The sequence below is a fragment of the Artemia sp. Qi Xiang Cuo genome, chromosome 15, assembly GCF_049724085.1.
Source record: "Artemia sp. Qi Xiang Cuo chromosome 15, ASM4972408v1, whole genome shotgun sequence".
Classification (NCBI taxonomy): Eukaryota; Metazoa; Arthropoda; class Branchiopoda; order Anostraca; family Artemiidae; genus Artemia; species Artemia sp. Qi Xiang Cuo.
In genome coordinates, this window is record NC_142808.1 from 44,699,551 (window position 1) to 44,712,259 (window position 12,709).

At 37.2% G+C, this 12,709-nt stretch overlaps 2 protein-coding genes across 2 annotated transcripts; both read right to left on the minus strand.

The window, feature by feature from the left end:
- Positions 1–5,695: 5,695 nt before the first annotated feature.
- On the minus strand, positions 5,696–6,172 carry LOC148943718 (uncharacterized). Its single transcript, XM_089101210.1, has one exon. The coding sequence runs from the start codon at positions 6,170–6,172 to the stop codon at positions 5,696–5,698; it is 477 nt and encodes a 158-aa protein (XP_088957336.1).
- A 17-nt stretch (positions 6,173–6,189) lies between these two features.
- LOC148943719 (uncharacterized) lies at positions 6,190–6,924 on the minus strand. Its single transcript, XM_089101211.1, has one exon. It carries the CDS (start codon positions 6,922–6,924, stop codon positions 6,190–6,192), a length of 735 nt encoding a protein of 244 aa, XP_088957337.1.
- Between the last annotated feature and the right edge of the window lie 5,785 nt (positions 6,925–12,709).

The following is a 12,709-nucleotide window of genomic DNA, read 5'->3' on the forward strand; positions in this document are numbered from 1 at the left end:
AGATTTTCGCTAGTTTTTAGGAATTTAGTAAACTCCTTTGAAACAGGGGTGTATTTTTCTATGGGATAATTTTTGTGAAAAATCTTGTCAAAACTAAGATAAGCGTGCATAATTCAAGCATCCAGAGAAACAGATCAGTTTTTTTTTCTAATTTATCTTTGCCTTATGGTACTTTATGGCTCATTTTTTATTCTTCACTGTCATTTTTACTCGATTTGGAAAAATTGGCCTCAACTTTGCCCCCCTCCCCCAAGGATTTTGACGAAATTACGCCACTGCTATGAACATACCCTAAACTTCTAATATGACTCTGCGTTAACGGCTAAATCTGACTGAAAATTCTTAAGAATCTGGCCTCTATTCTCTTTTATATTTCTATGATTGAAACACTCGATTATTAAACCAAAAAAAAAAATGCTGTCAAAATTATAAAAAAATAACAATATCGAAACTTAATTGGTGATATTGGTACCCAGTTAGGTTAGCTACTGTTATCAGCTAATTATGATATTATTTCTTGACCCAGGAAACAGTCGCTTTCCCTCCCTACCACCTCAAGCTAATAAAAAGTCACGATCCAAGGGATAAAGATCAAAAGGTCCCTAGTAATCTCTCCAATGCATTGAAAATTTAATACCATTTGTTTTTCTATTTCATAAGACTTGAGCAGTTTTTGGTTGAAGTGGAATCCAAATCGGATCCAAAATCAGCGCTTTAATATATTTTGTTATTTAATTAAGATTTCTATTCTTGATCTTTATATGCCACATGAATTCTGGCGTAAACCGTCTGAGCTACTTAATCTATTGTCTTGTAAGAAGTTGGAGGCGCAAAAATTACTTGTGGAGAAAATGGAGTGCGGTGGGGATATGAACAGCATCTTCACGATTGAAAAGCTTATAGGAACTTTCTTAAGTCTTTTGTACACCAATTGATGTTTGATTATTATTTTTCGAAGTTTTCAGACTATGAAGAAAATCCTAGAAAAACACAAAAAAATATGAATTTAGCACATAAAACAGGCTCAGCTTCTGACAGGGGTGGATCTAGACCAAAATCTTTCGGGAGGCCCAATATGACAGAGGTGCCAATAATTGACCAAATTGACAAATTCACTCTAAAAAAAGAGTAAGAAAGAAAAAAAAACAAGACATGGGGGCGCCAGAAAAAATCTTGGGGGGCCCAAGGTAGTTTGGTACTCCTAGATCCTCCACTGCCTTCTGAGTCTTTTTCATTCTAGTTTTGCTATTGATGCGGACATTGTGAAAGCACCACAGGAAGTTCAAAAAAATTCGGCACCGTGTTTTTTAAATATTGGAAATCAGTGCCTGGAAATCGGAATGTCAGTGTCTCTTATTGAGATTAATTAAAAAAAAGTTTTTCCATAAAATAAGTTTTTCAAAGAAAAGTAAAGAACCCCACTAAACAAAAAATGAGCAAAAATAAAATAAAATAATCTACCAAGCGTGAAACTAGCGCAAATCAACATCGATAAATAAATGAAACCCAAAACAAACAGAAATTACAATAAATATCCGAGTCAAACTCAAAACGAGAAGAAATTAACATAAGTTGGGCTCAAAACCCCTATGCCTTCCCATGGCCAGAACATAATTTACAATTTACTGAAAAAAAATACAAATGAATGTGCATTGTCCATTTAATATACATATACTGATATTTAGCAATCAAAATGTTAATATTATTTGATTTATTAAAGTTATAAAAGTAAAAACATTTATATTTTTTTAGTAAAGTGCATAGCTTGGATACACTTTAGCTATTTTGATTTGGTTAAATTTTAAGAGCAGAAGTAGGCCCAAAAAGTTGAGCATAATACCCTCAGTCACTCTTAGGATACTGCTGAGATGCCTTATTGGGAATTAGCATTAACACAGTGCATTTTGATTTAATCTTAAGGCAACTTTTAGTTTTTAAACATAATGGAAATTGGGTGGGGGGGCTTGGTAGGGAGATTAGTTGCCCTCCAATCACTTTTGACTATTAAAAAGGGCATCAGCCCTTTCTATTTTCAATCGAATGAGCCCTTTTCGAAGTTCCTATGACAACTCCTTCGATACATAGTGCCCTGGTCTAAACAAAAAAAAAAATGAAAAATATACATTATGCCCATATCGATCTTTACTATAAAATGTCAAGCCTTCCAATCACTTTCGACTATTAAAAATGGAACTAGGCCTTTCGATTTCCAATCGAATGAGCCCCTTTTGAGTGTCTACAACGCTTTCTAAAAACACCTTATATGCCCCCAGGGCATAAATTGCAACCCTCACCCTAAGGGCTATTAGGGTGGTTGTCATCCTCTAAGACCTGATTTTCAGAACTTTCAACTACGTTAAACAAAATGGCTATCTCAAAATTTTAATTGGATGTGTCCGGGAAAATGGTGGGCGTGAAAGGGGCGTTAGTCACTCTCCAATCCCTTTCAACTATTAAAAAAGGCACTAGCCCTTTCAATTTTCAATCAAATGAGCCCTTTCAAAGTTTCTACGACAACACTTTCAATAAAGACCTTATATGCCCCAAGGGCATAACTTACAACCCTTTCTCTGAGGGCTAAGGGGGGGGATTGTCATCCTAAAAGATCTAATTTCCAGAACTTTCTACTACGCTGAACAAAATGGCTATCTGAAAATTTTGATTGGATGTGTTTGGGGGAATGGTGGGCGTGAGAGGGGTGTTAGTTACCCTCCAATCACTTTCTACTATTAAATCCGGCACCAGCCCTTTCAATTTCCAACTGATTGAGCCCCTTTTGAAGTTTCTACGACAACTCTTATCTATAAAAACTTTATAATCCCCCAGGGCATAATTTACAACCCTTGCCATGTGGGCTTTGGGGGTTTGTCATCTTTAAATACATAATTTCCAGAACTTTCAACTACGTTGAACAAAATGGTTTTCTCTAAACTTTGATTGAATGTTCTTGGGGAAATGGTGGGCGTGAGAGGGGGGCTAATTACTCTCCACTCACTTTCGACTATTAAAAAGAGCAATTTCAATTTCCAATCAATGAGCCCTTTCAGAAATATCTACAACAACTTTCTATGTAAAGCTTATATGCCCCCAGGGCATAACTTACAACCCTTGCACTGAGGGCTCTGAGGGGGTTATCATCCTGAAAGACCTAATTTCCAGAATTTTCAACTACGTTGAACAAAATGGATATCTCAAAATTTGGATTGGATGTGTTTGGGAAATCGTTGGCATGAGAGGGGCGTTAGTCGCTCTCCAATCACTTTCAACTATTAAAAAAGGCACTAGCCCTTTCAATTTCCAATTGAATGAGCCCTTTTGAAGTTTCTACGACAACACTTTCAATTAAAACTTATATGCCCCCAGGGCATTGACTACGACCCTTGCCATGGGCGCATTGCGGGGAGGGGTTGTCATCCGTAAAAACTTGTTTTCCAAAACTGACCATTACATATAGTAAAATGGCTATCGTCAAATTTTGATTGGATGTGTTTTGGGAAAAGGTGGGCGTGAGAGGGGGGTTAGTTGCCCTCAATTCACTTTCGACTATTAAAAAGGGCACTAGCTCTTTGAATTTCCATTCGAATGAGCCCTTTTCAAGTTTCTACGACAAAGATTTCAAGAAAAACCTTATATGTCCCCAGGACATAACTTATGACCCTTGCATTGAAGACTGTGGGGGAGAGTCCTGCTCAAAGGTATAATTTCCTGGACTTTAAACTGCGTGGAGCAAAATGGCTATCTCAAAATTTTGATTAGATATGTTTGGTGAAATGGTGGACGTGGTAAGCGTGTTAAGTGCCTTCCAATTCCTTTCGACTATTAAAAAATCGTCTAGCCATTTAAATTTACAGCCGAATGAGCCCTTTTTGAAGTTTATAAGACAACACGTTCTATAAAAACTTTATCTACCCCCAGGGAATAAATTACAACCCTTTCCCTGAGGGATGCGGGGGGGGGGGTTGTCATCCTCAAAGACCTAATTTTCAGAACTTAAAACTACGTTGAATAAAATGGCTATCTCAAAATTTTGATTGGATGTGTTTGGGTAAAAGGCGGGCGTGAGAGGCGGGTTAGTTACCTTCCAATCACTTTTGACTATTAAAAAGGGAAGTTTCTTCGACAACGCCTTCTATAAAACCTTACATGCCCACAAGGCATAACTTACAACCCTTGCCCTGAAGCCTGTGGGGTAGTGTCCTCCTCAAAAACATAATTTCTATCTGGAAATCAACTACGCTGAACAAAATATCTATCCCAAAATTTTGGTTGAATGTGTGTCGGGAAATGGTGGGCGTGGAAGGGGTGTTAGTTGCCTTCCAATCACTTTCGACTATTAAAAAGGGCACAAGCCATTCCCATTTCCAATTGAATGAACCCTTTCGAAGTTTCTACGACAACTTCTTTGATACGAAGTGCCCTGCTCTAAAGGAAAAAAAAATAATAAATAATACATTGTGCCAACATCGTTCTTTACTTAGGAAGCTCTATTGCGCTGCCTATGATTGAAAATATTATCTAAGCCATGCTTGCTTAAAATCATCAGGTCTAGATCAGATACGAACATGAGTCCTCAAATTTGTTTTACCGTCTAATTGCTCCCAGTTAATAAAGTTGATAAATTTATATTTTGAATTTGAAGTGTTCCCAAATGCTCCTAAATTCGCTAGAAATACAGTTCTTTATAAAGGTGGCCCTTGGAATGACCATCTAGCTATAGACAAGTCTCACTTTTGTCAGTTTTAGCAAAGTGATTGAAAAGGCCATATTATCATGTCTCTTAAGCTTTCTCGAGGCTAAAGGGTTTTTTCATAATTTCTAGTTTATTTTTCAGGCTAGACATTTCACTAAACATGCATGTGTTTCTTTAATTGATTTTGTTTAATCTGCTCCATATTCTTGTCTACTTTCGGCTGCTTTGTTTTCAGTTTTTTGGAAGGCTTTGATTCACTGATACATCATATTCTTCTTGGAAAACTTTCTCACTTCAGTGCTCGGTAAAAGGCTCATTTTGAATTTTGTCTTACCTGTCCTTACCTTACCTTAGCTCCTCCTGTACCTCCAGAGGCACACAGGGCGTCCGTTAACAGCCTCCAATCATCCCGGAAAGGAGCTGCGGCGTAGATGTCCTCCCAATCTGGGACTAAGAATGCACGAAGGGCTCTCCAGTCCCGCTCATATGTCCTGCGAAGCATGTTTTTGGGCCTTCCTCGTCGACGCGTGTCATCTGGTTTCCACTGGAGAAACGTATTCGGTAGTCTCGATCCTGGCATACGGATAATATGGCCAAGATAGTGCCATCTTCGTTGCCGGACTACATCAGCGACATCAGTCTGGTTTGTGTAGTGGCGAATTTAAATGTTTTTTATCCCATCCTTCCAGTTAATATTATGCGTCATGATACGTCGAAGACAGTTGTTTTCATATGCAGTGAGTCCTTGTTTTTGCTCAGCTGTGAGTTTTAAGCATTCCATCGCGTACGTCAAGATCGAAAGGATGTTGCTTCTGAAAAGGCGAAGTTTTAGCTGGAGTGAGTACTTCGCTGATCTCCAGACTGGTCGAAGTCGTTGAAATGCCGAGCTTGCCATGACTATTCGTGTTCTCAGCTCTTTTTCGAAATCGCCACTAAACGAGACTGTGCTACCAAAATATCAGAAGTCGGTGACTTGCTCTATGCTTTTAGTCCCCAGCTGGATATTCATCGGTGAGTTAGTGGGGGCGTGGTTTTGGTGGCGTTGATATGTAACCCAAACTGCTTGGCTCTTTCGGCTAATTTGCATAAAAAGTCTCGAAGTTTGCTTTTATCTTTCTCCATCAGTCCAACATCGTCTGCAAAGTCGAGACCTTCGACTAGTCTGCCTGCAATTCTGATCCCATATCCATCAATTTGTCTGAATATGTAGTCCACTATGAGAATAAAGAGGAATGGAGACAATGCGCATCCTTGTTTGACACCTGTAATCACTTTGAAATATCTTATATTTCCTTCAGAGGTTCTCACGCAGCATTCCGTGTCTTCGTACATTGCCATGATAAGGCGAACCAGCTTTTCAGGAATACCGTAGAAGATCAGGATCCTCCATAGTATTGGGTGGTCTATTGAGTCGAAAGCTTTTTCAAAGTCAACGAACAATAGATATAGACGTTGCCTCCACTCATTTGATTCTTCAGGCATGGTGCGCAGTATGAATATCAGATCGGCGCAAGATCTTTTGGTCGGAAACCATGCTGCTCCTCGCGTAAATGCGGGTCTAAGGCAGCTTGAAGTCTTGTCAGGATGATTATGCAGAAGAGTTTTTCGGGTATCGAGAGGAGGTTGATGCCTCTGTAATTACCACAGACTGTCACGTCTCCTTTTTTGAACAATTTAATAATGATTCCTGCTCTCCAGTCTTTGGGGACTTTTTCTTTTTGCCAGAGGAGGGAAAAGAAGCCTAGCCACACCAAAAGGGACCTGCGGATCGATAACTTGACCATTTCTCCAGATATACGGTCACTACCCAGTGATTTTCCATTCTTCAGCTTATTTGAGGCTGAAAGGATCTCATTCACCGTTGGCTCGTCTTCATTAATGAGGAGATCCAAAAATGGGCTGTCCGGAATATCTGGTGGAATAGAAGGGGACGGGCGGTTGAGAAGGCTTTTAAAGTTATCCACCTGTATATTTTTCCGGTCATCTAGATCGGTGAGCAGTCTTCCGTTTTCCTCTTTTACTGGTCCATCTTGTACGTTGGTCTTCCCAACGATTTCTTTAGTTAGGCGATACACAGCTCTCGTGTCACCACGTCGGGCTGCCTCTTCTGCCATTTTTGCTTTCTCATTGAGGTGCTGTTGCTTGTCTGATATAGCACTTTTCTTCACTTCTCTGTCCATTTCTTTATACGCTATGTCTTTCATCTCGATTGGTGAATCTTTTTTAATACTCATTGGGTTGAATATGGAGTGCCCCAACGATCGGTTTTAGGTCCGACGCTGCTGTTAATTTATTCTAATGAATTGTTATTAGCAGTTAAAATTGTAAACCGAAAGTATGCTGTCGTATTTCTCAGCAAGCCAATCAGGAATTCTCGAGGTATAGTCTGAATCTGACGATGGTCTGGTGACTTTCGCCGATGATAGCACCCTAACCACTTTCGATAAAGGTGAGCTTAGTCTGTGGCTGAACTTGACATTTCTTTTCAAGCGTATTGTGCCCTGGTTTTAGGTGAACCACCCCGTACTAAATCTTGTATACAAAAGTCAAAATCAAAGCTTCTTTTTTTCTAGAGTATCTCAATCTTGTCCTGGTTTAAAAGAAACCTGGAATTTTCGAGGATTCATCTCTAGACCTGATGGTGGATCTGTGCGCTTCTTAGAATTCCTGTCGATGAAAATCTATCATTTAAAAACCATAATAATTTGATCAAGCTGAAGGTGGCAAAGAATCTCAGTGCTCTTTGGGAGCTTAAACATTCATTTCCTGGTCGCATTCTTAAACTCCTTTTTTCTCGTGTGTTTCTCTTTATTCAATAATATGGATGTCTACCTTTTCTTCTTCTACACGCTTGTTTTTTCTGTCCACGAGAGGGCCAGACAAGTTATTGAAAACAAGAATTTGTCTTTAAACAAGCCTCTTACAAATCTTCGGTCTGTGTATCTCGCATCCTGTTCATATTTTTCTTTCTCTTTAGTCCACGGGCAACTGCCAGCTGTTTTCAAGAGTTCAGCTTCTGTTTCTAACTTTTCGTCATTTTCCCTCCGAAATGCTACTGATGCAAGAATTCCTTCTATGCGGTGCGTTTGTACCAACTTCAATTTGGTAATCGCAAGTTTAAAGGAATGGATTTCGTCATCAGCTCCGGCACTAGGTTGTAATTTGTTTGGGACTTTCAGAACTTGGTGTTGAATTTTCTTTCAGAAGTTTTATTTATAGAGTCAAAAAAATAATTTTAGTTTAATTGTAAATTGTATGCTTTTTATTTATTATTATTGATATATTTCTGGTTATTATAATTATAATGTGGTAATGTGAAGTTGGAGTAGTTGGCTGGGGGTTGGTCTGTGCTGATCAGATTTCTATTATTTTGAAGGTGCGAGTGTTGCAGTTCAGTTTCTTACGTCGCACTAAAGTTATCAGTGAGTTGCAGGGTGCTTGTTATTTCAAGATTAATTTTGTACCTATTTTTATCCTCTCCTCTCTGTTTTTCTGGCCATGCAGCCTTTAAGGGGAAGGGGGATGTGCTTTTTCTGTGCATTGGGGATTATTTATTGTTGACTAATCTATTGCTGAATAAATGAACTCTGAATTTATCCATTATAAAGGGTGTATTTACTATATATTATAAGGGTATATAATGTATAAAGTATGGTATATTTATAAGGGTATATTTGCTATAAATATTATAATAAATTATAAGGGAATCTTTTATATACTCATCATAAGGGTATATAAAGTATGTTTTACACATAATGAATTGATGCATTAAGATCCTTTATAGTACCAAGCCCATCAAATAAATGCATTGTTACGTCCCCTTGGGTTCATCTTAAGTTTTTCTTTTAGTTGTTTCAAAATTTTGAACTTTCTAAGGCTGAGTCATATTTTCCTCGCTGTTGCCACATCGAACTGCGGAAATAAATAAGCAAGACTAGTTTTATTCATTTCAAAAATGTCCCACAAAATTGAAATTCTTTCCCAGGTCTCTTTTTTTAACCTTGTTTTTTAAACCTGTCATTCTTCTCTTTCTGTGATTTGTGTTATTTACATGTGATTTACATTTGATTAGGCAACTTTTCTTTTAGTTGTTTCAAAATTTTAAACTTTTTAAGACTGAGTCTTGTTTTCCTCGCTGTTGCTATGTCGAACTTTGGAAATAAATAAGCAAAACTAATTTAATTGATTTGAAAAAAAAAACGTCCCACAAAATTCAGACATTACTAGTTGATTTTAAAAGAAAAAACACCTCCAAAGGAAAGCTAAAACATTAAAGTGTAAAGACCCTGACTCTGGGGCGCTTATGGTTGAACACATCAAGGCGTAACATCTAAGTCCGGATTGATGCGGGAAAACCCCTGGTTTTGCGGGAATTACAAGTTTAAGTGAACCTTCTTAAGCTGTTGGGTGCGAGCTTTTTGTGTTCAGATTGTTTTGCTGATTTTTCGTCATGTTTCTTTTTTTTTAGGGTTTAGCTCCCAAACTGCACAATTGAAGACTCATTTTTACGAAATTCAATTCTCGATTTTTCCTAATTTTTAAAAATAAATTCGATAAGTTTCCATTTCACGATTTAGACAATGAAATTTCTGTCTTTGGTACTTAAAGATAATGTTATTTGTTGTCTGTGATATTCTAAGCTTTTCGTATATCCCATATGCTTTCATTTTGGTTGGCATTCCAGACAAAAGGAAAATGGCTTAGGTTGTTAAGCTTACATTCTTTTCTCTGGTTTGGGCACCGTGAAGCACCACCAACGATTCTGAGAATATTCTGAAAGACCTTTTGCCTTTATTTATTCAAATATCATTTGCTTGATTATAAGTATCAGCTTCTGAGACTTAAAATATGTTTGTAAATTGAGTTGATTCTGTTTCCACTGTGTTGAGAGCAAATAATACTCAAATATCAACCGTTCAGTAGGTTATCTTGCGTAATCTGGATCATGGAAGGAGACAGAAAAATCCATTAAGGTGGCGAGGGGGGATTAATGCACGCATTTTTCAACTCCTGAGAGAAAATATTTTAACACGGCCATTGAACAGTTATGAATTGTGAGTTTTACAGCACAATACTGGACGAATCCTCATAGAATATTTTTAGGTAATGATAATGTAGCCTCGGGTAAATAATTACTTTCAAAAGATTTATCCTCCTATTTTTTTAATCGTGAAAAAATACCCTGCGGTTTGGGTAATCTACTTTTTACCACTTCAAAGCATCCACTATTTTTACTAATAATGCTACCTAGCTGAGCAAAGCTAGCTAGGTAGCATTAGTCAATTACCGTTCTGAAGCGTGGGCGCTCCGGAAAACAGAGGATGATTTGCTAGATGTTTTGCAGAGAAATTGGCTACAGACTGTTTTGGGTACTCAACTGACTATCCGTATCTCAAACAGTGAGCTGTACGAAAAACGTGAGCCAATCCCGCTTTCTAGGGCTATAATGAGAGAAAGTTTGAGATAGCTAAGTTAAGTCCTGCGGATGAAAGATGACAGATTGCCAAAGATTGTCCTTGTCGGCCAACCATCTAGGGCCAAACAAAAAGCAGGTCGTCCTAGAATAGGGTGGGAAGATGTCGTAAGGAAAGATTTAAGAGAAAAGAAACTCGCTGGGAGGGTGTAAACAGGGAGGCTTTGAATAAATTGGGATTGAGAAGGGGCAAGCGAAGCTGTGTTGACCTCAGGGGGTTGGCGCTGCAGTGAGTCGTTAGTAGTAGTTTAAGTGGCCAACTTTCCTATGGTAAACTTTTAAACCTTTTTGTTTTATACCGTGAACTCTCAAAATTACAAAAAGTTATTCTTTTCAGTGACATTTTTATCTAGGACTGTCAAGTCATCTGCACTCGATCTCAAATCATTTACTTTCCTACCTGATACCATGCTCTACCATCACTTCTGCCGTGTCCTTTGGACAAAGCTCAGAAGACTAAAATCCTGATCATTTAAACACGACTCTTGTGGAAATGAAGACTATTAGCACCATAGAGCCCAAGCCAGTTGTTTCAATACCTGGCTAATGCATACAGGCAGCTACACAGAATTTTTTTTTTCGTTGGGGGGGGGATAACTAAAAAAATTATTTGATAATTTGAATAAGAACTATGAAGAAATTCAGAAAAGTTTAGAATTTCATTTGGACCAAAGCCCCCTCCCTGTGTACGACCCTGAATGAGTGGGACAAGCAACACATGTTAGTGCAATAAAACTTGGAAATTTATTTTGGTTTTCTTTTTCTAACCCATCAAGGTTAATTTCCAAAAAGCCCTTGGGTAAAATAATATAAATTTTTCAATGACAAACTTAGCAGTTCAAGTGTAATTTCAGCTAATAAATAAGTCTCCAGGCACTTAAAAATTTTCAGAATGGAAAATAATGCCAGCCCCTGAGGCTTCCGCTCCTCCGGGTTTTATCCAAAGGATACGGGGAAAGGTATATATATATATATATATATATATATATATATATATATATATATATATATATATATATATATATATATATATATATATATATATATATACATATAAAAGCATTAAATATTACCGTCAAAAGCATTTTAAGAACGTATTATTGTTATTCAAAATTTGAGACTTTTTTTCTTAAACCTTGGGTGGCAGTCCCACTTCTTGCGTCTCATTTTGGCTTTGAATCCCACCAAAAAAGAATTGCTCAAGCGAGAACTGTATAAAGAAAACCTTAGTCATATTACCTGGATTTATTATCCTGAAATTAATTTTTACAGATAATTTGTAATGAAAGCATAAATTACTTATCTATTAACACTGCAAGAAGAAAACTGCTAACGGTTTTCTGAGCGATTCCTGACATTTTCTATCTACTGATCCGGACTCTGATAGAGGTCAGAAGTCGTCAGAGCTGCATCACACAAATGATTCAACGGAGCTATCTTCGGCTCGCACAAACACCTCGAAAAACCCGATCACAAAATTCCTGTTTCACTACCTCAGTCAACATTATCTCTGTCAAACGAATCGTTCACTTCGTTTTACAGCTCCAAATTCTGACCTACAGAAAAAGCGTATAGTCCAATCCCAGCTTGGTCTAATCCACAAAGCATTTCCACTTAAAATAACCTGCCAGATGCAGTTAAACCATTAAATACCCCCGTCCCCCTTTATTTTTAATTACATATCATCCGATCAAAAGATAATTTTTAGTGTTTTTCCCTTTGTAGTGTCAAGTGCTTCTTTCTTTAAGTAAGTGTAATTTCCTTCTCCTTTATTAAAGCGTATTAAAGCGCATTTATTAATAAATTTTATCTAATAAATTTTAAGTTTTTCTGCACAAATGAGGCAAATCATGTTGTTTTGTGTTAAATATGAATCAAATGACCCTTAGCTTTCTAGTAGCAAAACTTGACTAAACAAATTTAAAAAAAAGGAACATAATGAATAAAACGATTTCAGGCTTTATACAAATATTTGCTTTCTAGTAACAAAATTTAATAAAACTAATTTGAAAAAAAAGAACAAAATAAATAAAACTAGTTCAATACTCTTTCTAAATATAATTATCACAATATCAGCCCCCCTTCCACCTGGTAAGTCCAAATATAGTTCTTGCCTCTGTACAAATATTTGCTGATTTTGTGGTTTTGCATTAATATTTTTGTCTTAATTTTGTATTTTTGTATTAATTAATAAAGCGTATTTATAGCTTTATTAAAGCGTCAAGGCTTGCTCAAGCCTTGCTTTGTAGTACATAAAGTTTGTAGTGTATTAAGTGCCTTTAAGATTGCAGAGTATTCATTCTCTTTTTATGTTTCTATTTCTTTCTCTAAGGATTCTTTTTTCTGGCCTTTTTTGTTCTCGTTTATCATAGTATGAACACGGAAAGAGTCGGCACCTCTTTCCGTGTGAACCTCTTTCATAGTATGAGCACGAAAGCATCGGCACCACTTCCATACATGAATTTGAGGTCTTAAATGTTGAAAAGGGCTAAAAGTTGTTAAGGCAGCGGTATCTTAAGAGATGCTTCATGAGGGTTCCTTTAAGT

Coding starts and splice junctions, on each gene's coding strand:
- LOC148943718 (XM_089101210.1), bottom strand. CDS start 6,172: ATGCCTGAAGAATCAAATGAGTGGAGGCAACGTCTATATCTATTGTTC.
- LOC148943719 (XM_089101211.1), bottom strand. CDS start 6,924: ATGAGTATTAAAAAAGATTCACCAATCGAGATGAAAGACATAGCGTAT.